The sequence below is a fragment of the Bubalus bubalis genome, chromosome 21 (genome assembly GCF_019923935.1).
Source record: "Bubalus bubalis isolate 160015118507 breed Murrah chromosome 21, NDDB_SH_1, whole genome shotgun sequence".
NCBI classification, from domain to species: Eukaryota; Metazoa; Chordata; class Mammalia; order Artiodactyla; family Bovidae; genus Bubalus; species Bubalus bubalis.
In genome coordinates, this window is record NC_059177.1 from 47615988 (window position 1) to 47641539 (window position 25552).

Here is a 25552-nt window from a genome sequence, read left to right on the forward strand (position 1 = left end):
TCCACAGTTTCTGGTGATCCACACAGTCAAAGGCTTTGGCATAGTCAATAAAGCAGAAATAGATGTTTTTCTGGAACTCTCTTGCTTTTTCCATGATCCAGCGGATGTTGGCAATTTGATCTCTGGTTCCTCTGCCTTTTCTAAAACCAGCTTGAACATCAGGAAGTTTACGGTTCATGTATTGCTGAAGCCTGGCTTGGAGAATTTTGAGCATTACTTCACTAGCGTGTGAGATGAGTGCAATTGTGCGGTAGTTTGAGCATTCTTTGGCATTGCCTTTCTTTGGGACTGGAATGAAAACTGACCTTTTCCAGTCCTGTGGCCGCTGCTGAGTTTTCCAAATTTGCTGGCATATTGAGTGCAGCACTTTCACAGCATCATCTTTTAGGATTTGAAAGAGCTCAACTGGAATTCCATCACCTCCACTAGCTTTGTTCCTAGTGATGCTCTCTAAGGCCCACTTGACTTCACATTCCAGGATGTCTGGCTCTAGGTCAGTGATCACACCATCGTGATTATCTGGGTCGTGAAGATCTTTTTTGTACAGTTCTTCTGTGTATTCTTGCCACCTCTTCTTAATATCTTCTGCTTCTGTTAGGTCCATAACATTTCTGTCCTTTATCGAGCCCATCTTTGCATGAAATGTTTCCTTGGTATCTCTAATTTTCCTGGAGAGATCTCTAGTCTTTCCCATTCTGTTGTTTTTCTGTATTTCTTTGCATTGATCTCTGAGGAAGGCGTTCTTATCTCTTCTTGCTATTACCACTATTATGTAATCTCATTTTCATAGTCCTCATCACCCTCGAGGCTCATGCCCTGGGCTCTCTCTCTGGGGCTAGGGCTTGAGGATGAGGCACTTTTGCTAGTACTGAGCCCAGAACCCAACAGCCCTGTGACTTTAATTGACCTTGCCAGTTTCAATTTGCTCATTTTTAAAACGGGATTATCAGTGAAGCCTCCCCTGTCAGTTTCGCTCAGGGCTATTATGGGGAGGGAGGAGATCTGTCTGCAGGGAGGATTCGAATCCACAGGAGAATTCTGGACCGGGCCTAGAACCTGGAGTTTTGATCACATTATTTGTGTGTATGGTTAATCCCGGCAGGGCAGTGCCGCTTGACTCAGGAGCCTGTCAGCTCGAAGCTGCCCCGCAGATTTCGGGGGGAAGGAAAGAGGAACCGAGAGGCGAGGCGGGTGGACAGCATCGGGTCGGACTGCTAGACGCTCAGGCTCCCGGCGGCCTCAGTTTCCCTATCAGCGCTGGAGGGCTGGGGCGGAGCTGCCTGCGCAGGTCCGGGGGCGGGGCAGGGCGCTGGGGCGGGGCAACCTGGGGTGATGCCGGCGCCCCGCCCCGCGGGCGGCTCCGGGGATTCTTAACGCGCCCGCGAGCGGCCTCAGGCCTCGGCCGCTGCTTGCAGCTCCGCAACCCTGCGTCTTAGCTTTCCCGTCTGCGTCCTCTGCCTCGCCACCCGCCCGTTCGCCTGGCTGCGCCATGGAGGCCTACCATAAGCCTGATCAGCAGAAGCTGCAGGCCCTGAAGGACACGGCCAACCGCCTGCGTATCAGCTCTATCCAAGCCACCACGGCGGCCGGATCGGGGTGAGTTGGGACGCTGGGCGGCGGCGCCGGCGTGCGGGCACGTCGGCTCCGTGTGGCGCTGCACAGTGCCACCACGGAGGAGACGCCGGGGCTGGGGGTGGGGGGCGCGGTCTCATGGTGGAGTGCGCGCCTGGGAGGTTCTGACCGGAGGATCCTTCCTCCGCGCCGGTCCTCCGCCTGGCTTCCGTCCGCTGGGGACCGGCTGTCGAGCGCCTTAGGCCGGCTCGGCCCCTCCTTCCCCTCCGCTCTAAGGCGCAAGAGACGCGGCTCGGCACTGCGGAAACCTCTCGGCCGCCGTGCCCAGAGAGCCACCATTAGCGCGCTCTCGCCGAGAGCCAGGCCCTGTGCTTGGTATCTGCACACGCGGCCCCTGGACCCGTTACCCCCTGGTAATTGATAACCTTCCACCCGCACGTGAGGAAACCGAGGCTCCGAGTTTGTCAGTTGGCCGGGATCGGGCGCAGCGAGAGCTGGAATTTGAACCGGCTCTGCCCGAGAGCGCCTGTTTTAACACCTCATCTTGCTGGGAAGCCTGGGGCCCTGCCCTTGTCCCTACCTCAAACTACCCGTCCCTGTCGCCACCTCACATTCCTGTTAAGAATCAAATTCCTGCCACCTTGGGTTTGGAGCGAGAGTGCTGCGACTCCAGGGGAGTAAGGGTGAGGAGGGAGGTGGCCACGTGGATGCAGAACCGTTGCATACCTTGTGAACTGAAGATCTAAGTTAGATCTCCCCTGGGGCGGGGACAGGAGGATGGGATGGGCTGGAGGAAGGGAGGTTTCAAAGGCTTAGAGAACCAAGAACCAAGTCTCAGGGCCTTGCGGTGAACACGCAGGGCCAGCCTCCACATGCATTTTCCCCAAGACAGGCCCATCCCCCAACGCTCCTTCCCGCCAGCCCTTGTGGCTCAGAGGCGGAGAAAGGCTGCTGTCCATCTCAGGGAGCCTTCTCTGAAGGTGGCCAGTTGCAGGGACAGTAATGATAATCGGTCACTGTGTAGCTGGAGGCGTCCGCTGGGGTACTTAATAAAGTCAGCCAGTGAGTCACTTCAGAGCCTGTTTCCTCCTCCGTAAAATGGGAACAATAGTAGCTCCTACACAACTCGGTGGTTTCCAGGATTCCAGCCCTTTTGGGGCTTGGGACCAGGCTGCCCAGACAGCATTTCATGATTGGTTCATGAAATAATTTTGAAGTCTGGGTGGGGGATTGTTTCCAGGGACCTTCCCAGATTAAGTCTGTAGAACAAAGACAAGATTCGACCTTCTGGCTAATTTCATACAGGATATATATATATATATATATATATATATATATTTTTTTTTTTTTTTTTTTTAATTGAAGGATAATTGCTTTACAAAATTTTGTTCTCTGTCAAACCTCAACATGAATCAGCCATCAGTTAAGTTGCTCAGTTGTGTCCGACTCTCTGTGACCCCATTACCACGTCACACCAGGCCTCCCTGTCCATCACCAACTCCGGGGGTTTACCCAAACCCATGTCCATTGAGTCGGTGATGCCATCCAACCATCTCATCCTCTGTCATCCCCTTCTCCTCCTGCCCTCAATCCTTCCCAGCATCAGGGTCTTTTCAAGTGAGTCAGCTCTTTGCATCAGGTGGCCAAAGTATTGGAGTTTCAACTTTAACATCAGTCCTTCCAATGAACACCCAGGACTGATCTCCTTTAGGATGGACTGGTTGGATCTCCTTGCAGTCCAAGGGACTCTCAAGAGTCTTCTCCAACACCACAGTTCAAAAGCATCAATTCTTTGGCCCTCAGCTTTCTTTATAGTCCAACTCTCACATCCATACATGACCACAGGAAAAACCATAGCCTTGACTAGACGGACCTTTGTTGACAAAGCAATGTCTCTGCTTTTTAATATGCTGTCTAGGTTGGTCATAACTTTCCTTCCAAGGAGTAAGCGTCTTTTAATTTCATGGCTGCAGTCACCATCTGCAGTGATTTTGGAGCCCAGAAAAATAAAGTCAGCCACTGTTTCCACTGTTTCCCCATCTATTTGCATTGAAGTGATGGGACCCGATGCCATAGGTATACATATATCCCTTCCCGTTTGAACCTCCCTCCCATCTGCCTCCCCATCCCACCCCTCTAGGTTGATACAGAGCCCCTGTTTGAGTTTCCTGAGCTATACAGAAAATTCCCATTGGCTATCTATTTTACATGTGGTAATGTAAGTTTCCATGTTACTCTTTCCATACATCTCACCCTCTTCTAGGATATGTTTTTAGTGAGTAAATCCTAAGCTCCAGTGAGGGGCTCATGTTACCAGGAAGATTCTTGGACAGGTGGGAAGTACCAGGCCAGAGAATGGAGAGAAACTGGAAAGGGGGGAGACCAGGCTCAGTGATGGGCATCTTAGGCATTTGAAGCCACTTGGAGAGAAATGAAACAAATATTTACAACTTGAGGTGGGGGGCTCCCAAAGGGAGAGGGTGTCTAGTGGGACTCCTGCCTGGGTCTTTGTTAGATAGTTAAACTCTGATTTCTACAAGGAAAAGATACTGGATTTGGCAACTGAGTTACAGGCAGGTTTATATTGTAATGCCTGAAGGAGGAACTCACTGAACTCAAAGTGTCCATTTACAAAGAGAAAAAAAGTGAAAGATACAGTGATTCCTGTGAGTTGTGAGCAAGCCTAAAAGATTCAGGAAAGAAGTACTTAGAGAAACATGCCTCAAGACAAAAAAAAAAACAAAACAAAACCTTAGAAAACTGAATTTTCAGAAGGAAGTAACATTACTATGTAACCTCTGTCAAAAGAGATTTTGAAAGTCATGTGCCAAGAGTTGTGTGTGCAAAAAAAAACCCAAAACCCAATAAAGGAAGCCTTGAACAGGCCTCCAAGATGTTTGTTTTGAGGCAGTTCCTCATAAGTGGATGAGCTTTGCAAAGTGAAGGTGCAGCTTTGAGGCCTTGCTGCTGCTGCTGCTAAGTCGCTTCAGTCGTGTCCGACTCTGTGCGACCTCATAGACAGCAGCCCACCAGGCTCCCCCATCCCTGGGCGCTGTGCAATCATGGTCAAGGTGACCATCCTGCCAGGCTGTCTCCTTCCTAGGGAAGCTTACATCCCCGGTGATGCAAACAGCACTCTGACCAAAAGTCTTTTCATGGTCACTGCACATGCTGGATTGATAGTGGGTCAGTGAGGACCATGGGGTCCTGATATCTTGGTAGCTTTCCCCTTTTTCTGCCATCACTGGGCAAGTGACAGTGAACCTCCCCAGGCCTGGTAAGTGAGGACACTGGCCTCTGTGTCGTGGAGCTGAGGGATGGCCTGCACAGAGGACTCATTGTGCAGCAGCCAAGGCTGCTCCAGGTCACCTCGCTTTCCCTCCATGTGCCGCAGGAGCTGTGGCAGCCGTGGCAAAGGTCCAACTCACCCAGTCTTTAAAAGATGGTACTCAGGGACTTCCCTGGTGGCCCAGTGGATAAGACATAGAGCTCCCAATGCAGGGAACCTGGGTTTGATCCCTCATCAGGGAACTAGATCCCACATACTGCAAAAAAGACCTGGTGCAGCGCCCCCCCACCCCCCACCAAAAAACAGATGACACTCAGTGGCCTTGTCAGAGGGGCCCTGACTGCTAAGTCTCTTGGTGGAGATTTCGTAGTTCTCACCAACCACGCTAGACTCACAGTATCCAAACAGTGCTAAGTGTTATCTGAGGACGCCATCAGAGTCAGAGCTGAATCTGAAGGCTCAGGCTGTGCTTAGAGGTCCCCAGGGCTCTGACCTACAGTGTTGGGCTGGGTACTCAGGAACAGAAGGTCTGGCCAGGCCTGGCTGGTGGGCACAGAGAGACAAGAATCTCACTGTAGCTGTGTGCTGAGTGACTGTGCCTTTGTTGAAAAGACCTTGTTCCGTCTGAGGCCTCAGTTTCCCCATCTCTAAAGAAGTTCACAGCTAGGTGGTTTTCAAACTGGGTTTCTTGAGAGCAGGGCCGGGGGACCAGAATGAGTGAGCTCTGGGGTCCTGCCACCACCTGTTGTGGGTTTCATGTCCTGAGGAGTGTCCCTGTGACCTTAAAGTGGCTGAAAGTGCATCCTTGCCACCCAGCTCTGGTGATTAGGGACTTGGAGTGCTCAGAGGGCCCCTGTGGGCCCAGCCTATCTGGGCAGAGAACTGCTCCAGGCCTTCTCCATTTGGTCTGTCTTCACCCCAGCTCGGCCCTGACTGAGGCAAGAACAAGCCTGTTGGGATTACCCCAGCAGCAAGCAGCATGTCCCAACTCCCTGTGAGGACACCTGGCTGTCGTGCAGCGACTCTGTTCTCTGCCGCTGAGCTCAGCAGGGCTGGTGGGAAGTGCTTCCTGCAGCTGAAAACCCGGTGCACCTAGTTAGGGTCTCCTGGCTTCCCATGAGCTGATGACACTGTGGCCCCTGGGCCACCTCTCTCTGACCCCTCCCTGGACTTGGCCTCTGTAGGTGGATCTGTTGTCTCTAGAACCCAGTCCCACAGCACCAGCAACTCCCTTATTGTGCACAGGACCCAGCTGCCTGCCCTGGATGCTGGGTCCTTCTGCCGACTCTTCTGCAGTACTTTTTCCCTGAGCAGTGAGGTCAAGTCCACTCCATGAGTTGGGCTTGCAGGAGCTGGTAGCATGTGGATCTGGCTGACGGGAGCCTGCACTGTTTGACCTCCTTGCTCAGAAGTCAGTTGCACCCATGGCCTGGCTGTAATCTCTAAGGACTGCACAACTGGGTAAGGGAGTGTGGCCTCTCCAGAACTTCCTCATCTGGGCCCTGAGCACCTTCTTCCTTTTAAACACCACCCTTTTACAGCTCTAGTGAGGTATAATTTTCATCTCATGGCATTCTTAGTGTACTGTTCAGTGGCTTCTAGTAGATTTAATGTATTGACAGTGAGTTATTAATGCAGTGAGTTTTAGTGAACTTACCACTTCCCATTTTAACTCTTCTGGATATTTCATATAAATGGGGTCCTACAGAATGAGGTCTTTGAGGGTCTGGCTTTTTTCACTTAGCACAATGTTTGGAAGGTCGTTATGTTGTAGCAGGTAGTGAATGTACTTGGTTTTTATTGCTGGATAGTCAGGTGTTTGGATAAACTACATTTTGTTTATCCATTCATTCTTACTCTTAGCATTTTGCTTTTCTCCTGGCTCTTCTGATGGTAGACTGCAACCTTGGGCAAGGCACTTCCTTTCTGTGGACCTCAGTGGTCTTATCCTCAAATGAGGAGGTTAGATTTCATATCTGTTATTTTTAGAGCTAGGATTTTACTGAGCAGTTGCCATTTTTTTATGCACTGTGCCAGGCTCTTTACACACAAAAACTATCTCATTCAGATTCTGCTATATCTCCATTTTACACTGAGGAAACTGAGGCTCAGAGAGTTCACATCCCTGGGGTCTTAGAGCCTTGGCACATCATTTATTTGTGCACCATTTGTGCCAGATGCTCTTCAGGCCCGAGGCTTCTACAGTGAAAAGGCTCAATTTGAGGTGTGGAGGCAGGCTTCTCAGGCAGGAGCCACCCCTCATGGTTCCTGGAACAGGAAGAATAAGGATGGCTTCTAAGGTTTGCTTCTGCCTTGGCATCCTAGGATTCTCTCCTGGGTTTTTGGTTTTTTTTTAAACATATGCCTAAAAAAAGTGTATAACTGATGTACATATTATAAATAATGAACCTGGTAGAATGCCTTCCACCAGGCCTAAGAACGAGGATATTACAGGGCTTTAGAACCTACTGGGTGTCTTTCCCTCCTCATAGAAAGAGGGTTCCCCCAAGAAAGAGCTATACCCTGAGTTTTGCATTTTATTATTTTCCTTTTAGTATAAGTTCATAAACAGTTAGGTCTTCCCTGGTAGAGCTCTGTCTGCAGTGATCTTTGTTCACGTGTCGTATTTGTGAGATTTTATTGAGATTGCTGCATAGTGTTCCAGAAATATGTTGTCATCAAATACCTTCTCGATAGACATGAAGGTAGCTTTCAGATCTGATCATTGCATGTTTCACTGTGGATGTGGTCTTAGAAATGGAGATGCTGGGCCTTAGGGAATGTGCATTTATAGCTGTTGATTTGGTCTTTTTAATAGTTAAAAGATTACTTAGATTTTCTCTCTCTTCCTGAGTCAGTTTTGGTAAATCATTTTTTCCTAGACATTTTCCTGTTTCCAAATGTATTTGTATCAGGTTGTTTGGAGTATTTTATCATCTGTTCTTATGCCCATCCCTCCACTTCTAACAGCACCCTTTCCTTTTTCTGGATCCTGCCTTAACAGAAGTTAGCTAAACCTTTCATCTTTTTTTTCTTTTCCGAAGAGCTGACTGTTGGCTTTGATTTTTAAAAATCGTACATTTGCTTCATATTTCATAAATTTGTTTTTATCTTTCTACTCTCTTTGAGCTCAGTGCATTTTTTAACTTTTTAGGTTGGATCTTCACTGTTGGGTTTTCAACTCACATTTCTTACTTTTTCCTTCAGGAACTTAGTTTTTTGTTCATAACAGATTATTTTTCTTCCTGTTTTGAGGCATGAGAGAGGCTGTGGCCGTGTCCACCGCCCTGGTTTGTTCATTTTTTGAGGTCTTGAGGTATGTGTAGGGCAGGGAGAAGGGCCATCACGGCACCTGGCAGCATTACCTCTTGATAATGGAGCGGAGCCCGGCCAGAGGGCTGAGGGATCTTCTCTGCATTTTTTCTGTAGGAAAACCTGTGAGCAGGCAGAGAGTGCTGAATGGTAGGGGGAAGAGAGAAGGGAACATCTAGAAGGTGTGGCCTCCCCTGGGGTGGGTGGAAAGGGCTTTGGGAGACTTACTTAGGCCCAGCTCCCTCACACCACCTTCATAGACTGAGCTAATTGGGAATAAGTAGACAGGTTTTAGAACAACCTTGTAACTCCCATGCATCACAAAGAGTTGCTTAGCAGATAAAGTTCCCTGCAGCTGCCCACCCTGTCCCTGCCCTTCCCCATCTCTGCTGCTGCTGCTAAGTTGCTTCAGTCATGTCCGACTCTGTAACCCCATAGACGGCAGCCCACCAGGCTCCCCTGTCCCTGGGATTCTCCAGGCAAGAACAATGGAGTGGGTTGCCATTTCCTTCTCCAATGCATGAAGGTGAAAAGAGAAAGTGAAGTCGCTCAGTCCTGTCCAACTCTGGGCGACCCCATGGACTGCAGCCTACTGGGCTCCTCCGTTCATGGGGTTTTCCAAGCAAGAGTACTGGAGTGGGGTGCCATCGCCTTCTCCATCTCTAGCCGGTTTGTATTCATAGATGTGTCCTGAGCAACATGGGAGGTAGGCCCCCTCAACCACAGTTGTCCCCCCAGGGCAGGCTGGAGTTGCTGGGGAAACACAGGTCTTCGGGCCCCAGAGTCTGTACACTGGAGCTCCTCTAGTAAGTTGAGCCTAAAAGTCTCCCATGAGTTCGGCAGAGCCCCATCTCAGTCCACAGCTTTCTTCCCTCCTGCCTGCCCCGTGGTCAGCAGAGGTCTCAGTCCCAGCCTGCTGATGAGTGGGGGCGCTGTTGAAGACCAGAGCGTGGCATCTGGTCTTCCAGCAGATGCTGATGGTGACCTGGGCACTTTGAGTTCACTGTCTTAGTTCCTTGACTGTGGATGTCCTCACGTAGCATCCCATTTACAAGTGAAGAAGCTGAGCCTCATGGGGCTGAAGCACAAGCTGAAGCCACACAGCCGCAGTGGCCCATATCCCCACCGTGGGACACATCTCGGGGAATTCCGTGAAAGCTCTGGGGTGGGTGTGCAGACGCCTGGACCCTAAGCACCCCTTATTCTGTATGTTTTTATTTGGCAGATATGAAGATAGGGCCAGCAGTGTGTCCATCATGCAGGCTTTCTTCTTTGTGATCCCATGGACTTAACCTGTCAGACTCCTCTGTCCATGGAATTCTCCAGGCAAGAGTACTGGAGTGGGTTGCCATTTCCTTCTCCATTTCCTGATTTGGTGGTGACTATATAGGCACATAGATCTGAACTAAACACTTAGAATGACTGAACTAACACTTAGAATGAATGCATTTTATAGTGTGTAAACTAAACTTCAATAAAATTGATTTTAAAAAAGAAGGGATCTTCCCGACCCAGGGATTGAACCCAGGCCTCCTGCATTGCAGGCAAATTCTTTACCAACTGAGCTACTAGGGAAGCCTGGTTAAAATCAAGTACTTTTCAGTTTCTGGTTTGTCTTCATGGATGACCTCCCTCCCTCCATGTCAGCTTTGCCCAGGCGGGCATGCCTTTGCCATGCGCAGAAGGTGCTTTTGCCAGGCCTTTATCCCTGGAGCCCCTTCCTGGAAACCACTGATGGGCAGGAGAGGCTGAGCCCTGTCCTGTGCCTGCCTTCTGTCTCTTGGAGCAGTTTGGCCTGCTGTCCACCTGCATCCTTCCCCCACTGTTCTCCTCACAGGATCTTGACTTTTGAAAGAGGGTTCCTCAGGGACGAGGCTGCTCTCGGAGGGCGGGGAAGGCAGGAGGTCAGCCTGGCCGGTGTTGACTGGGGTGCCCATCTGTCCCCCCTTGCCCCGCTGAATTCTGTGCTAGGGGCAAGGGAAGCTGGGTTCCTGCCAGGCAGGGAAGAGGTTTCTCGTTCACATTTCCTCACCTCCCTCTTTCAGGTCTAGTGTCTTTCCCCATGACCCAGGAGTTCGTAGAAGTGGTTAAGTATAAGACAACTGTGTGCTGGGGATGTGGCTACTAAACCAGCATGGACAGTTCCGGGTTTCTCTACTAATGTGTCTGCTCTGGGAGTGCCTCACCCCTAACCCGTGCGGGGAGCCGGCTGCAGGGCGGAGGGAGGCCCACGTGAACTCCAGATGGTGCATGTGCCCTTGGGTTTGGCAGTGGGCATGTTGCAGTGTGGAGGGGGCAGCTGGGAGACACGTGCCCTGAGGCTGACGTTGTAATCAGACTGTGGACCAGAGGGCTTCAGGAATTATAGCATGTCCTGCCAGGAACCCTGGGGGCTGGGGTTGAATCAACCAAGTGGGTCCTGAGAAACCTGAACAAGTCTCATCTCTAAGATGTACTATCTCTAGCTAAGTCCTCTGCCTGGTCGCCATTCAAGTAAGTATACGGTGAATAGAACGAGAGCCTAATAAAGGCAGCCCCCTTGACCCCACCAGGAAGGACAGGCTCTTGGCTACTGTTGGCCCCACCCCAGGTCTTGTCTCAGGCAGAGGACTTTTTATTTTTATTTTTTTAGGATTGTATACTTTGTAGAAGATAAGAGATTGCTTTTGCCTTTTCAGTTCTGTACAAAAGCATGGTTTCTGGTGCTATACCAGCCCTCAGAATGCCCATTAAAAGGCTGCTGAGTAGCCCAGTGATGCTCTTGGAGAGCCTAAAGCCCCGGTTGCCAGACTACCCACCCTATGGGTGGAGTCTTCTGAAAGTCTCAGTCCATTAACCCCTGACTATGGCCATGGGGGCCCTGGATCCGTGAGGGCCATGGAGGCCAAGTTGCCCTGACAGGTGGGCAGACTCCTGGGCAGTCCCACTGGGATTTAGCTCAATGGTCCTAGAGGGGCTACCGCAGTCTCCTGGGCCCCTCCTCCGTGTCTCTGAGGGTGCAACCCCCATGCAGCCCTCCCAGGGCCCAGATCACGTGGCTCCTTGACACCTGCACCCCCAGCGCTCGGGCGTGGTGAGCCCTGAGGCCAGGGGTCTGGGCCGTGACCGTCATGTGCACGTCTCTCCTGGGCCACAGCCACCCCACGTCATGCTGCAGCGCTGCCGAGATCATGGCTGTCCTCTTCTTCCACACCATGCGCTACAAGGCCCTGGATCCCCGGAACCCTCACAACGACCGCTTTGTTCTCTCCAAGGTAGGAGGCCAGCCCCCCACCCTTCATGTGGGCCTGGGTGGGCCCTGCAACGGCGAGAAGGAGACCTGCCTCCCTGATGTAAGCCCAGCTTTTTGCCACCCTTCCTCACCCCAGGCTCCTTCTCCACCTGCCCCACCCGGCCTGGCCCCCTCTTGCTCTGTACTGACCCTGCTGGTAAAGTTTAACTAAGAAATAAATGACTGAATTAGTAAGAGAGAATGGAAATGATCTTGGGAGTTCCACTCCTCTTTGGTGTTGACTGGCAGGACTGGAGTCCAGGTCTGGGGTACAGCTTGGTGGCTTTCTGCACCCGTCTCTGCTGGGCCAATACCCAGGCCATGCTCACTCCCTCAGGAGTGGGGGTGCCCTGCAACAGAGTTTGGGATGGGGAGCCCTGATCGCCCCCCCACCCCCCACCACCACCACTTGAGAGCCACAGCCGCAAGCCATGCCACAAACACCCCAAATCCACCAATACCCAGGCCTGGCTCCCTGGTCTCTGGTCTCTCGAGGCAGGCATGAGAGCTTAGAAGTCTGTCCAAGTTGGCTCACATGCCAGAACCCAGGGATTAGGGTGACCGGCTGCCTGCTGGGGTTTTGGCCTCCGCAGCCTCACAGCTGTGTTCCGCCTGCACCTGTCCTGGGCTCCGCTCGGCCTTGACTGTGGGAACCTTGGGCTAGAGAAGGATGAAGGGAGGGGAAGTGGCCTTTGCTTGCTTACTTCTCTGAAAGGGATATCCTGGCCGGCAGGCTCGGCCAGGCCCCGGCGGGAACAGCTCCTCATCTGACCTCTCCCCACGGTCCGTCCCCTGCAGGGCCACGCGGCACCCATCCTGTATGCCGTCTGGGCTGAAGCTGGCTTCCTGCCGGAGTCAGAGCTGCTGAATCTGAGGAAGATCAGCTCCGACTTGGACGGGCACCCTGTCCCCGTAAGTGCACCTCACCAGGAGCCCTGCAGGCCTCTGCCTCCGTTTCCTATTTCTCAAGGCTTGTGGGAAGGGGGACTGAGGAACTGAGGATGTTAGAGGGCAGAGGAAGAAGTGGGTGCTTGGGCAACACTGTTTACCCCAAGCTTATGCTGAAGTCTGAAGCCTTTAAAGCCCCAACCTAGGGTGCTCTGGGCTGACTGCCAGGAGGGCCTTTCCCCAGCACCAAATACCAGCTTCCCTTCCCCGCTGGGCCTCCTTGGCCATGTAGACATGGCTTGGGAGATGAGGTGCACTAAGTGGGTGGCAGCTGGATACTGGTGATATCCAAGGAAGGGGCCCAGTGTGTTCCTTAGAGGGTACCATGAAAACTGTCACATCCCATCGGGGCCAGCCACTAAGGCTAAATATTCAGTTTTGTCTTGAGTTCTCCCACCCACTTCACAAGGTGGGCTCTTTTACAGGTGAGGGAACAGATTCAGTCCATGGCCTGAGGTCACACAGCTCCCTGTGGACTGAGCTGGTATTTGAACCACACCCACAATTACTGCTGCAGGGAGAGTGGGAAATCACGCCCCCTGGGTCTGGGTGGGGCGAGGATCCTGGGAGGCACTTCCAGGAAACATTGCCTGTGGTAACGGAAGCCCTCTGTCATGACAGAAACAAGCTTTCACCGATGTGGCCACTGGCTCCCTGGGCCAGGGCCTTGGAGCTGCTTGCGGGATGGCCTACACAGGCAAATACTTTGACAAAGCCAGGTAATGCGCCCACTCCCCACCCCCACCCACAGTGGTTTGGTGGGTGGTCCTGGGGGCCCTGTTTCACTCTCCGCCCCCAAGCACCTCCTTGCCTGATGGAGACTGAGTAGAAACTATGTAATTAACTGTGCATGCATGGTGTGAGGCTGGTACCAGGGCTAGCCCCCTTTTAAGATGAAGAAATCCGCTCAGAGGAATGAAGGGATGTGCCCACAGTCCCTGGAGAGTGGCCAGCAGGACCCGCTTTGCGTCCAAGGCTGCATGCTCTTTGGCCAGAATGCTTTGACTCATGAGTTTCCTTGCTGCCCTCTTGAGCCCAGCTCCTGGACCCCGGAAGTCTTAGGAGGCCCCATCCCACAATGCCTGACTGGGTGCCAAAAACCTAGGCCTGAGCCACTCGGCCTTACCTCAGGAAAGGAGTAGATGGTGTGCTCTGGGGAATTCTGGGCCTCCCTCAGCCCCACCTGTCAGCCAGGGAAGCAGTGAAGCCTGGAGAGGTTGGTCTGTAGGGAGTGAGCAGCCTGGTCAGAGCTTTGCTGCTCCAGCACCCGGGCAGTTTGGGGGAGATGCCCCTTGAGGCAGGTTTCAGCCACAAGGCTGTCCACCATGGCCTGCAGACAAGTCTCTGCTGTGGAGAGGAGGAATGTTGGCTACAGGCTGTCAAGGTGGTTTCTGCATTCCTTTACCCTTTGGGGCTCTGTACTCTGCTCAGAGCTTTCTAGGGTTTCACCTTGATAAGCCCCATGGGCTGGGTGGTGATATGCGCACAGCTGTCTCTCCACACAGATGAGGAAACAGAGGGAAGATGTTTGCCTTGTGGTGGAGGCAGCATTTTGAACCCAGGGTGTGCATCCAGAGTCCGTATTCAGGGTCCCTAAGGCTGCTCTGAGGTGCCCGAGAGAAGCACAGGAGAGTCAGGGGGCCCTGCGAGTGGGAAGCTTCCCAGAGGAGAGGCTGAGGGAGCCTGGGCTGCAGGTGGCAGGTGGCTGCAGGGAGCCTGACTGGATGCTGCACCTCAGTGAGCATCTACTTTTTCAGGGGAAGCTGCTGAGACAGTTTTCTCCAGGAGGTAGACTGGGGCTCTGAGGCCTTCCAGACTCAGGCCGGTGTCAACTGACTGCACAGCCTCCCCGGCTGGGCTCCGGGGCCAGGCTCAGCTACGCCCAGAGGTGATACACCGTGAAGTGAAGAAGGTCACAAAGAATGGGATGTGTGTTTAAGAGTATTTTATTTGGCTCAGAACCAGAGTTGTGAGTTAATTATTCTCTACAGTTGGTTGAAATAATTCCTCGTGAAGGGTCATTTCCTGACCCTTAACATAATGGGAGAAGCCAGTGTAGGGAGAAGGGGTTTATCGTGGTTCTCGGCGGCCAGGGTTGGCTAAGGCTGAGGGGTCGAGGGAATGATCAGGCTGTGCCAGCTGCCAGGGTTCCTGATAGAGCAGATCCAGCCTCCAGTCCAGTCTGTGCAGCCAGCAGCCGGGGAGCACACATCTAGCTGGCTCTTTTCCATTTCTCCCTCTCTCTCTTTTTTTGGCTGCACTCTGCAGCTTGTGGGATCTTAGTTCCCCGACCAGGCATCAAACCTGGGGCCCCGGGCAGTGAGACGGTGGAGTCCTGACTACTGGCTCACCAGGGAATTTCGCCATTTCTCTTTTAAATAATTTTTTGGGGGGATTATAAAATACGTACTAATCTGAAACACAGGAATGCATTAAAAAGAAATGAACATTTTCCTTATTCTTAACCCCCCATCCCCATTTCAACCTTAACAACAATGCATTCTATTCCCTCCATGTTACTGTGAGAAGGAACTTACAGACTCATCATCCTAGCATTTATACACTTTCACCTAATGCTTTCTGGGAAAACCTGAACATTTCCTCAAGCATCATGCGCTGTCAAGAGCTAGTTTTAATGCCCATTCTGTTTCATGGGGATGCTATGACACGTTTAGACAGGCATTTGTTGTTGGATATTTGGGGTGGTTTCCCAACTCCTGCAACAAATATTGGCCCTCTCATTAGGGTTTCTTCATGGTCGTTCAGGACTGTGGGTATTTGCAACTTCCTCCCCAAATCTAACAGCTTCAGGCAATACACAGCCTCAGGGTTAGCCCCAGCTTCTGCAGGGCACCCTTTTCTCCTCTCCAGTCCAGCGTCTCCCCAGGCTGCCCTCCTGACCTGAATCTGAACTTGTGCTCTGACTCCACTCTTGGCCCCAGTTCAACTTCCTTGGAAGTGGGTGTGGAGTTGGGAGGGTCGCTGAGCGGCTTCCCTGGAATCCCTTTCTGGAGAAATCAAGTTCCCTGCTGGCCTCTCTGCTCAGCCCCATCAGACTGGTCATTTAGGGGAGCGGCTGTGCAGGACCCCCTGTTCCTGGTGGAGGAACCAGTGGCCTGGCCCACTGGAGGCCGCAGAAGGGAAGATACAGGCCTGACAGGGCATGGAGAGGATGAAGGAACTCTCTGTGACCTGGAGGCCTGCAGTGGTGCTGAGTCACGCTGACAGCGCCACGGCTGGCCCCGCCTCTTCTCCAGCTCCTCCTGCCTTGGCCCTGCAACAGGGAGGCATGGAGGCCCGACCCGCTCAGCAGCAGGCCGCTGTGTCCTCTCCGACCCATCCAGGCAGCAGCCTCACTTCCTGGTTTCACACAGTTGACACTGAGCAGGCGAGTGGGGGTCTCCACATCCTGGCGCTCCTTCTGCTACATGCAAATCCTAGTCAGCAAGGACTGGGCAGTCAGGCCCAGGTTTGAATCCCCACTCAGCTGCCCAGCTGATCTTTAGACAAGTCCCTCAGCCTTTGAGCCTGTTTCCTTATCTGTGTGTGTTTTTTTGGAATAACAACTGCACTTACCTTCTTGTGGGGCTTACCTTCACAAGGGGCTTCCCTTGTGGCTCAGCTGGGAAAGAATGCACCTGCAAAGCGGGAGACCTGGGTTCGATCCCTGGGTTGGGAAGACCCCCTGGAGAAGGGAAAGGCTACCCGCTCCAGTATTCTGGCCTGGAGAATTCCATGGATTGTATAGTCCACAGGGTGGCAAAGACTCGGACACAATTGAGTGACTTTCACTTTACCTTCTTGAGAGGGTTACTCAGTGCTAAGCACAGTTAGGGGGTGGGAGGTGGGGTCAAGGTCTCTGAGTTGCTCTCCCTGCCACCAGCCTCACTCTTGGCTCCACCCTCCCCAGGGAAGGTTCTATTTCTGGGTAATTTATCCCAACCTCATTGCCCTTTATACTGTGTCATACTGCCTTTGGAAAAATCATGGCTACCTGGGTTGAGGGCAGGCGATGGCCCCTGGAGGGGCAGAAAGCCTAAGCCCAGCTCTAGTCTTGGGCCCCAGAACCTTGAGAGAAGCCCATCCTGGGAGGCAGCTGCCCCCAACAGTGATCTTGGCCTTTAAGCCCCTTGTGAGTGCTCATCTTCACCTGAAGCCTGCCTCCAGAGTGCTGCCTGGTGTGCATCACCAGCCCACCTCCTCTGAGCAGAAAGGTCTCCTGTCCCTCTGGCCTGCCCAGTGAGTCCCAGGGCGCCCCCAGCAGTCCTGGTTCAAGTTGGGGTAGAGAGAAATGGATGCACCCCTGTGGTGGGTGGCTCTCACCCAGCGTGAGTAGTTAGCCCCCATGAATCTCACTGTTTTCTTCATGCCCTAACAACTCCTGATTGTCTGGATCTTATTGGCCAGACGGCTGTCTGGAGCTCTTTTCTTGGCAGCCAGCACTACTTTCTGGAGCTCCTGACAGTTTCCATTGCAGCCCTTTCCTCACTGGGTGTGGGCTTGGGTTTGGCACAGCTGTTTCATGTCCCAGAGGGAGAGGCCAAGGGCACAGGGACAGCCTCTAACAAGCTGCCCCATCCACAGCTACCGGGTCTATTGCATGCTGGGAGACGGGGAGCTGTCAGAGGGCTCCGTGTGGGAGGCCATGGCCTTCGCCAGCATCTACAAGCTGGACAACCTTGTCGCCATTCTTGACATCAACCGCCTGGGCCAGAGTGACCCTGCCCCGCTGCAGCACCAGATGGACATCTACCAGAAGCGCTGCGAGGCCTTCGGGTACGTATGGGACAGTGACCTGAGGACCCTCATAGCGAAGGAGACTTCTTATGTCAGGAGCTTTGTAGGTGCAGGGGCTGAACTGGAGGTTAAGCTGCATTTTGATGCAGCCTCCCTTCAGGGTTTGACTCACTTGGCATTTGGGCTTAAAGGGGCCGCCTTGGCCAGTGCCACGGGTTTGTGGGCTGAGACGCAGCTCTGAGTTCCTGTATTTGCACACTGGTGTGATGGCTCTCAGAGCTTCCACGTGATGCAATCTCATACATCCTCACTTTGTTCTTCGGTGAGAAGGCAGGAGGTACACAGTGTAGACCCGGCTCACTCAGTACATCAGTCCACTGGTCACCTATGACCAGCCAGCCTGGGGAGGAGGAGCGGGCCCTTCTCCTAGGGAAATGGGAGATAGGATTTCCAGATCTCTCCCCTGGGCCTCGGATGGTTGTGAGTACAGAGTCACCTATTACAAAGCAAGGAGGTCTGTCTGGGTAGGTGGCATCCAGAGGGGCCCCCACCTTGATGTCCTTCCCCTGCCCCAGGTACCAACTGCTCTGCAGTTGGGCTCTGAGGGCCCTGGGCCTCCAAGGCCACCCTTCAGAGATGAACTGATTGATGACCAGGGAAGGTGGAGGTGGAGTTGCAATACCCGGTCACATAGATACAGGGCTGTTACCTCTTTTGTGACCTTATAGAGGGAGAAAATGTAGAGAGGAAAGATTTCTCTGGATGAAGGAAGAAACAGCCACAAAATGCCTCAGGGACACACCTCCCCAAAACCACATGGACCTGGGGACTTAGAGAATAACCCTGGCAGTGTCCTTGGGTCTGTGTCTATAATTGTGACTACGAAACCAGATTCCTTAAGTCCTGGCTCCATCACTTAACTTGCTTTTGTGACCTTGGGCAGGTTGTTCCACCTTCAGTATCTCAGTTTACTTGTCTATAAAATGGGGACAACAGGCTTAAGTGGGTTGACAGGTGCTCGGCTCCGTGCTTTACCGAGTGGGTGCTCAGTAAGTGTGAGCTGCCACTTCTATTACTATTAATCCGCCAAAAAGAATTCCAGAAAGGACTGGCTGAAAGAGAAAGTTTCCTTCTGGATGTTTGACAACATAGCTTGTTATATACAAGTTTCTAACACTGCGTTCAGCAGCCATGGAAAGGTCAGCTTAAATAAAAATTCATCAAAAATCTAGTAGTAGATTCCAAACTCAGCGCATTGTCCCAAGAGCAGCTTTCAGTAGGAAATGAATAGCTCAGGAATGAAAGACAATAAGTACACCGGGCTTTGCGTTACTTAGGAGAGAGGAGGAAGGTCTGTCCAAAGGCAAACAAGAGGAAGTAAAACAATGTGAAAAGAGAAAATTAAACCCAAATTGGAAACAGGCAGGTTTGAGCCATCCCAGCTCCTCCAGGTCCTTTCATGCAGTGGAAGGAGGGCAGGCCTTTCCCTGGACCCTTGTCAGGGCCCTTGCCCCTCATACCCTCTCTCTGTTCCCAGTTGGAACGCTGTCATCGTAGATGGGCACAGCGTGGAGGAACTGTGCAAGGCCTTCGGGCAGGTGAAGAACCAGCCAACAGCCATCATTGCCAAGACCTTCAAGGGCCGAGGCATCACAGGTCTGTACGTGAGCCTTCCACCCCCTGCCCTGCCCGGGACTGGGCCCTGCAGCTGACTTTAGAGCTGGAGGTTTCGGGAGGTACCACTGAAGAGCCTGCCCCTTGATTGCTCCGTGGAGTGTACCCAGTCTGGGGAAGGAGGTGCAGGAGACTCGGTGGGCAGGGTGGCCGAGCTGGGATTTAGGACCCTGGCCTATGGGGGTCATGTATAGGCAGGAGGACTTTGAGAGGCCTCTGGGTAAGGAGAAAGGACACTCTGGCTGGCATTTGCAGAGCGAACTTGGCAGCTCCAGCTGTCTGCCCTGAGCTGAAGGGCTGAGGCAGGGAGCCCCAGGAGAGCTTGGGGAGACCTAGATTCTCCCCTCAGAGGTGGGCAGAGTACCCCTCATGCAATGGAAAAGGGATTCCAGAGGCTTGTGCAGGTGGGTGGCCCAGGAGGGTCTGGAAGATAGTTCCTGAGCTGAGCCTGAGAGCTCTGCAGGCATTAAGTCCCTCCCTAGCACCCAACCATGGGTTCCAGACCCTTGTTTGGGGCTAGGATGGCCATTGCCGATTGTAAAGAAGGGAAGATGGGGCTAGAAGTGGCCAGGAACTTGACTACGGAGTCTGGCATTAAGAGAGCTAACTGCACACCCTGGGCTGGCTTCACCATGCATTGTGCCCTGATGGCCCCCTGCCCACCAGGGGTCACGTCCCTCTCTGCCTGCGTGGACTTGGGGCAGTTGAGGACATTTCACTGGGATCTGGGGAGAGGTGTGCAGCCCTCTGAGCCTCTGGGAGAGGCCTCTGGGATACTGTCGCAGCCTCAGTGCTGCTGACACTCACCCTTAGGTGTTACCACGACAGCTCCTGGGGGCGGCCTGAGTCCTCGGCTCTCCCTGGGCTGTGGTGACATCTGAGGTGACTCAGAGGAGAGGGGTACTAAGCCTCACTGGCCCTCCCACACAGCAAGGCACCATGGCAGGGGGTGACTTTTGGCAGTGCTGACCCTGCCCTGGTCCTCAGCTTCCCTCCCAACTTCTTCAACAGAGTGTGATTTCTGCAGCAGACCCCACTCTCTGCAAGCTTGGGGTGGAGAGGTGACGCAGAGAACGGGTTGGGCCAGCATGCCAGCAAACATTCGTCCAGCCACACATGCCCCTTCCCACTGGAAGCTCCTGGAGGCCTGGGCTGCCACTCAGGAGGGGCCTGCAGTTGAGCGCTGGTCAACACAGTCCTCTCCTTACCCTCTGTGGTGGTGGCCTGCCCTCACATGGAGGGCCGGGCCCCCCAAGCAGCTTCCTGGTCCCCTGGGAGCTGTCACCTTACCTGTCCCTCTCTCCTCCAATGTTGTACCTGTAGGGATAGAAGATAAGGAGTCTTGGCATGGGAAGCCACTCCCCAAAAATATGGCCGATCAGATCATCCAGGAAATCTCTGGTCAGATCCAGAGCAAGAAGAAGATCCTGGCGACCCCCCCCGAGGAGGACGCCCCCTCAGTGGACATCACCAACATCCGAATGCCCACCCCGCCCAACTACAAAGTTGGGGACAAGGTACCCAGTTGAGCCTCCAATTTTCTGGACTGACTAGGCTGGAGTGGCAACAGTACTCATTTCCGGAGAGTGGGGCCAGGAGAGAGAAGAGAGATTAGTTCAGGGGGAGGAGGAACCCTGAGATGTTTCTCCTGGAGTTATTTACTTTTCTGTCCCTATATTTTATCCCTTTTCTCCCTGGTGGAAGCTGTGGCCCAGGGGCTGAGCAGGGCTCCAGGCCTCATGCCTCCTAAGGTGCTCAGCCTACCCACTCTTTCCTCCCCACAGATAGCTACCCGCAAGGCCTACGGACAGGCCCTGGCCAAGCTGGGTCATGCCAGCAACCGCATCATTGCCCTGGATGGGGACACCAAGAACTCCACCTTCTCAGAACTCTTCAAAAAGGAGCACCCGGACCGTTTCATTGAGTGTTACATTGCTGAGCAGAACATGGTAGGTAGAGCTGGGGTCTGTGGGGTGTGGGGGCAGGGCTGAAGCTATATCGGCATGCTGGTCCTTGACCCAGCATGGACCCATGACCTCAAGTGACTGGTGGGCGAGGGGTGATATGACACCCAAGGGCTGGGTGAGTGGAAATGGGATGCTGCACGCCAGCCAGGCATTCTGCTGGATGGGCGTTCTCTGGGGGTAAAGGGCTCTGCGGATGGAAGGGCAGGCACAGCCAGGAGGCTGGTAGTTTTAGCAAAGGCTACTGAACTCATGCACAAGGCTCTGGCCCTTGCCACCCTGCGGGATACAGAGATGAGAGAGTTTGGTGGACCGCTACCATGTGCGTGGTTGTATTCACAAGTCCATGTCAGGAACTGTGGTTGTTAAATGAGGAACAATGTTTTGTCCAGTTTTTCAAAATATTCGCTCCTTTCTGCAGAGGAGCCCAGCAGGGCCTGCAGTCCCCTAGGAGCTGGGAGCTTCCGCCCCCTGGTGGCCACTTGGCTCTATTGCACCCAACATTCTTCCTCTTAATACCTGAACTGGAAGTTGTCTCTGGCTTCTGGCCTTGGCAGCTGGAAGATCCAGATTAAACTGGTGGGGTGTGGAGAGGGTGGAGGCTGGGGAGGCCCCAGGTGTGCTGGGAAAGGAGGGCTCATGTCAGCTGGTGGATTTCATAACTATGGAGGTGGTGCCAATTTGGAATCGATGCCTGCACTCAGTGCTTCTAGGCCAGGATTTGGGGCCTGGAGCTTCCGGAGCTTAGGGGTGCAAGGGCTTGTCTTTGCAGAGGCCTTGGGGAAACAGGGAGATGGGGGGAGGGGGCTTGCATGGGCCTGGGAGGGATGAACCATCCATGCCCCAGCTGACTAGCTTCTCTGTGAAAGGCTTTGCTTACTGCTAGAAAAGTATTCCCCAGGAGGGTGATTTTTTTTAAGAGAAATGGTTATATCAGTTCAAAGGAGTCTGGAAACAGACTGGAGTTCCTAGGTGTACCGGATCACTTGCATGAGAGGAGGAGAATTAACAGTTACTAGGATGACAAAACACTCACCTCCCAGGAGGTGGCCCTGAGAGGTCCTGGGCTTCCTGGCCACCTCTCCCTCGGCGCTGACTCCATCTGCTGTGTTCCCAGGTGAGCATCGCCGTGGGCTGTGCCACACGCGACAGGACGGTACCCTTCTGCAGCACCTTCGCAGCCTTCTTTACACGGGCCTTCGACCAAATTCGCATGGCAGCCATCTCCGAGAGCAACATCAACCTCTGCGGCTCCCACTGCGGCGTGTCCATCGGTGAGTAGAGCTGGGGTGCTTACGCCTGCGGCGTCCTCAGACTTGTGGAGCAGGGGTAGGGCCGGATTCCATTACATGCATGGGGTCTTACACTGACATGTCCTTTCCCACACCCTAGGAGAAGACGGGCCCTCCCAGATGGCCCTGGAAGATCTGGCCATGTTTCGGTCTATCCCCAAGTCAACTGTCTTTTACCCAAGTGATGGGGTGGCTACGGAAAAGGCAGTAGAATTAGCAGCCAATACAAAGGTGGGTCATGTGACTTCTTTCTTCAGCTGCAGCTAGTCCTTCCCTAGAGAGACAGGAGGGGAGGCCAGCATGCCAGCCCAGAGCTGCTCATTTGCTGCCCCAGAATGGGTATCTCCTGACTTTGCTCTGGTGGTGTAGCTTGGAGGAGTTAGACCAGGAAAAATGAAATACACACCACCCTTCCTGCTATGTGGCAGACATTGCTAATTGATCACTGCGCTCTTTGCCCATTTGGGCATCCCAGCAGCTCCTGGGATACTGTAGTCCAGCTCCCTGCCTCCATTCTGGCAGTTGAGGCTTATCTGCCCTCCATTAGTTGGATTCTCCAAAACAGAACGAACTGAGTCCTGACCAAGAGCCACCTGCTGTTGACCAGACAGCACCCACATGGTTCTCATCCTCTGTCTGAGGACAGGGACCGAGGCACAGCACTTGGGTAGGGGCAGCCCTTCCTGGAAGCTAGTCTACCTGATAGAGACTCTTCTGTCTGGGACTTGGGGCTGGCTCTCACACAAGAGGAGTATTTGGAGAGGTACATGCTTCAGAGGAAAGACTCCTGCCCTTGAGATTAGATGTCCTACATCCTGAAATCCTTCGTTATTCTGTTTCATTCCAGGGTATCTGCTTCATCCGGACCAGCCGCCCAGAAAATGCCATCATCTACAACAACAATGAAGATTTCCAAATCGGACAAGCCAAGGTCAGTTGCAGTTTATGCGCCAGTGAGACCCCATAGAGTGAACCCAAGGTCGGGACCCACCCCAGGCCACCAGTTTCTGAGCCTCACTGGCCCCCACGTTGCCCGCAGGTGGTCCTGAAGAACAAGGACGACCAGGTGACTGTGATTGGTGCTGGGGTGACCCTGCACGAGGCTTTGGCAGCTGCTGACCTGCTGAAGAGAGGTAAGGAAGGTGGGACCCGCAAAGTCTTAGACGGGGCACTGACTGCAGACCAGGTCTTGGGGGTGAGGAAGAATCTCATCTAATTAAATGATGAGAATAAATAAAAGCCAGACTTGGAGCCCTTATTGTGTGCCCAGCATGGTGACTAGATCAGAAGCCCTGGGGCCTGACCATAGGACTTAAATCTACTTAGCTGGCTTCTAAGTATGTTATTCAGCATCACTGTGCCTTACCTTACCTCAGGGCAGACCCTCTGGCTTCCTCTTTAGCTTGAAAAGCATCTTTGATGGAGTTTCCTGACACTCCAAATGCCAACATCCTGCAGCCCAGGGCAGGAGGGGAGAGGAGGGGTACTCCTCATCTTCCTGGAGACCAGTTGCTCCCAAATCAGGCCAGGCAGGCTCCCAGGTGGAGGGCTGGGTGGGCGGAGGACATGGCATCACAGGTCAACAGATGAGGGGGTGAGCTATTAGGGGTGGGTAGCTACGTGACAGGCTCCCTCCCAGGGCGCCCATCCAAGGCCCTAAAGGGCAGACCCACAGCACCCAGCTCCTTTGCCTAACCCCTCTTCTTCTCCCCTCACAGAGAAGATCAACATTCGCGTGTTGGACCCTTTCACCATCAAGCCCCTGGATAAGAAGCTCATTCTTGACAGTGCCCGTGCTACCAAGGGCAGGATCCTCACTGTGGAGGACCACTACTATGAAGGTGAGAGAACTAGGGGCACACAGCTGGACATCCAGCCCCAGGAGGGCAGCTGCAGCCCGGGAAACCAGAGCAGCTGGCACTTGGTTTCTTATTAGACCTCAGGCTGGGGTTGTGGACCAGTGAACTCAATGGCTGGAACGGCTCCTTGGATCCCTGCCCGATCCAGGAAACCTGCAAGGGTTCCAGCCTTGCTGAGAGCACATGGTAGTTATGTCCCTGAAGTTCTTGAAAGTTAAGGCTGTTGGGGAGAATCAAGCTGGGAAAGCGACACAAATATCAGACTTTTGTGTGTGTGTGTATTTGCTTAGTTGCTTCAGTTGTGTCCGACTCTGCGAACCCATGGACTGTAGCCCACCAGACTCCTCTGTTAATGGGGTTCTCCGGGCAGGAATACTGGAGTGGGTTGCCATTTCCTCCTTCAGGGGATCTTCCCATCCTGACCCAGGTATCGAACCTGGGTCTTCTGCATTGTAGGCAGATTCTTTACCACTGAGCCACCTGGAGAAGGGAATGCCAATCCACTCCAGTATTCTTGCCTGAAGAATTCAATGGACAGAGGAGCCTGGCGAGCTGCAGTCCGTGGGGTTGCAAAGAGTCGGACATGACTGAGTGACTAACACACATCTGGGAAGCTTTTATCAGTTCTTCACAAGGCCATCCTCTACACGCCACTCCTCCCCTGGGGAAGAGATAGGCTTAGACCCTGAAGTCAAGCGCATACGTTCATTGGTTGATGCCCAGAGAATGGTGTTAAAAGTGATTCAGAGGCCATATTTGGGCTTATGGGGGGAAAAAAGTGCTGTGATTGGTGACGTCTGGTCTGGTTACAGGCGTGGGGCAGGGAGGAGTATATGCCCTTCCCACATCCTTAGGAAAGGGAATAAACTCAGACTGATTCGGGGCTGGGGGGCAACTAGGGGTGATCCCCCTGAGGCTGCATCCCCTTACTCACCTCCTTTCCTCTCTCCAGGTGGCATAGGTGAGGCAGTGGCCTCTGCACTTGTGGGAGAGCCTGGCGTCACTGTCACCCGCCTGGCAGTCAGCCAGGTGCCCAGAAGCGGGAAACCAGCGGAGCTGCTGAAGATGTTTGGCATTGACAGGGACGCCATCGCGCAGGCCGTGCGGGGCCTGGTGACCAGGGCCTAGGGAGGGTGTGGATATGGTGTGGCAGTGAGTTCTACACATTCCTGAGATCCTGGCAAAGGTGCTCAAAAGATGTACTGAGAAGAGTCATAAAATATATGTTTTGAGAAAAATGAATTGGCTCCTGAAATGTTTCTTCTTGGATGTGAATGCAGCCGGTGCTGGTTCAGAGGAAGAAGGCTAGAGGGAAAGGTGGGGAGCTTGGTGCACTTGGTTCTGGACCACGACCTGGGGAGGCCCCTCATCTGCCCTCCACTGTCAGCGCTGTTGCTACCTCTCAGGCACCACCTTCCAGCCCAGAGGCAGAAACCCTCACCCTTGGCTGGCTTTACAATCTAAGCCCTGTCAACCCCAGAGAAGCAGAGGGATATAGGGCAGCTCCTGGGGAAGAAGGTGCTTCTCAGGTTGGCATCAGAACTGCAAGTGGCAGAAAAAAACAAAAAGCTCTCCCCCAGCACCGCAGACCAGCTCTCCTCAATTCCAAGTGTGCAGAACTCCCTTCAACTTGT

The 25552-nt window shown here is 53.3% G+C and overlaps 1 protein-coding gene across 1 annotated transcript; it reads left to right on the forward strand.

Moving 5' to 3' along the window:
- Nucleotides 1–1347: 1347 nt before the first annotated feature.
- On the forward strand, nucleotides 1348–25160 carry TKT (transketolase). Its single transcript, XM_044933816.2, has 14 exons — nucleotides 1348–1596; nucleotides 11310–11427; nucleotides 12243–12356; nucleotides 13014–13111; nucleotides 16977–17168; nucleotides 18667–18785; nucleotides 20127–20320; nucleotides 20588–20752; nucleotides 21885–22041; nucleotides 22160–22290; nucleotides 22907–22990; nucleotides 23099–23192; nucleotides 23778–23900; nucleotides 24871–25160. The coding sequence occupies exons 1-14, from the start codon at nucleotides 1490–1492 to the stop codon at nucleotides 25044–25046; spliced, it is 1872 nt and encodes a 623-aa protein (XP_044789751.1). The 5' UTR covers nucleotides 1348–1489; the 3' UTR covers nucleotides 25047–25160.
- The last annotated feature ends 392 nt before the right edge of the window (nucleotides 25161–25552 follow it).

What these genes read in the sequence shown, in the direction of transcription:
- TKT (XM_044933816.2), top strand. Translation starts at nt 1,490, where the DNA reads ATGGAGGCCTACCATAAGCCTGATCAGCAGAAGCTGCAGGCCCTGAAG. An exon ending in TGGACGGGCACCCTGTCCCC is followed by an intron (nt 12,357 to 13,013) that starts GTAAGTGCACCT and finishes CTGTCATGACAG; the next exon opens with AAACAAGCTTTCACCGATGT. An exon ending in CCACTGCGGCGTGTCCATCG is followed by an intron (nt 22,042 to 22,159) that starts GTGAGTAGAGCT and finishes CCCACACCCTAG; the next exon opens with GAGAAGACGGGCCCTCCCAG.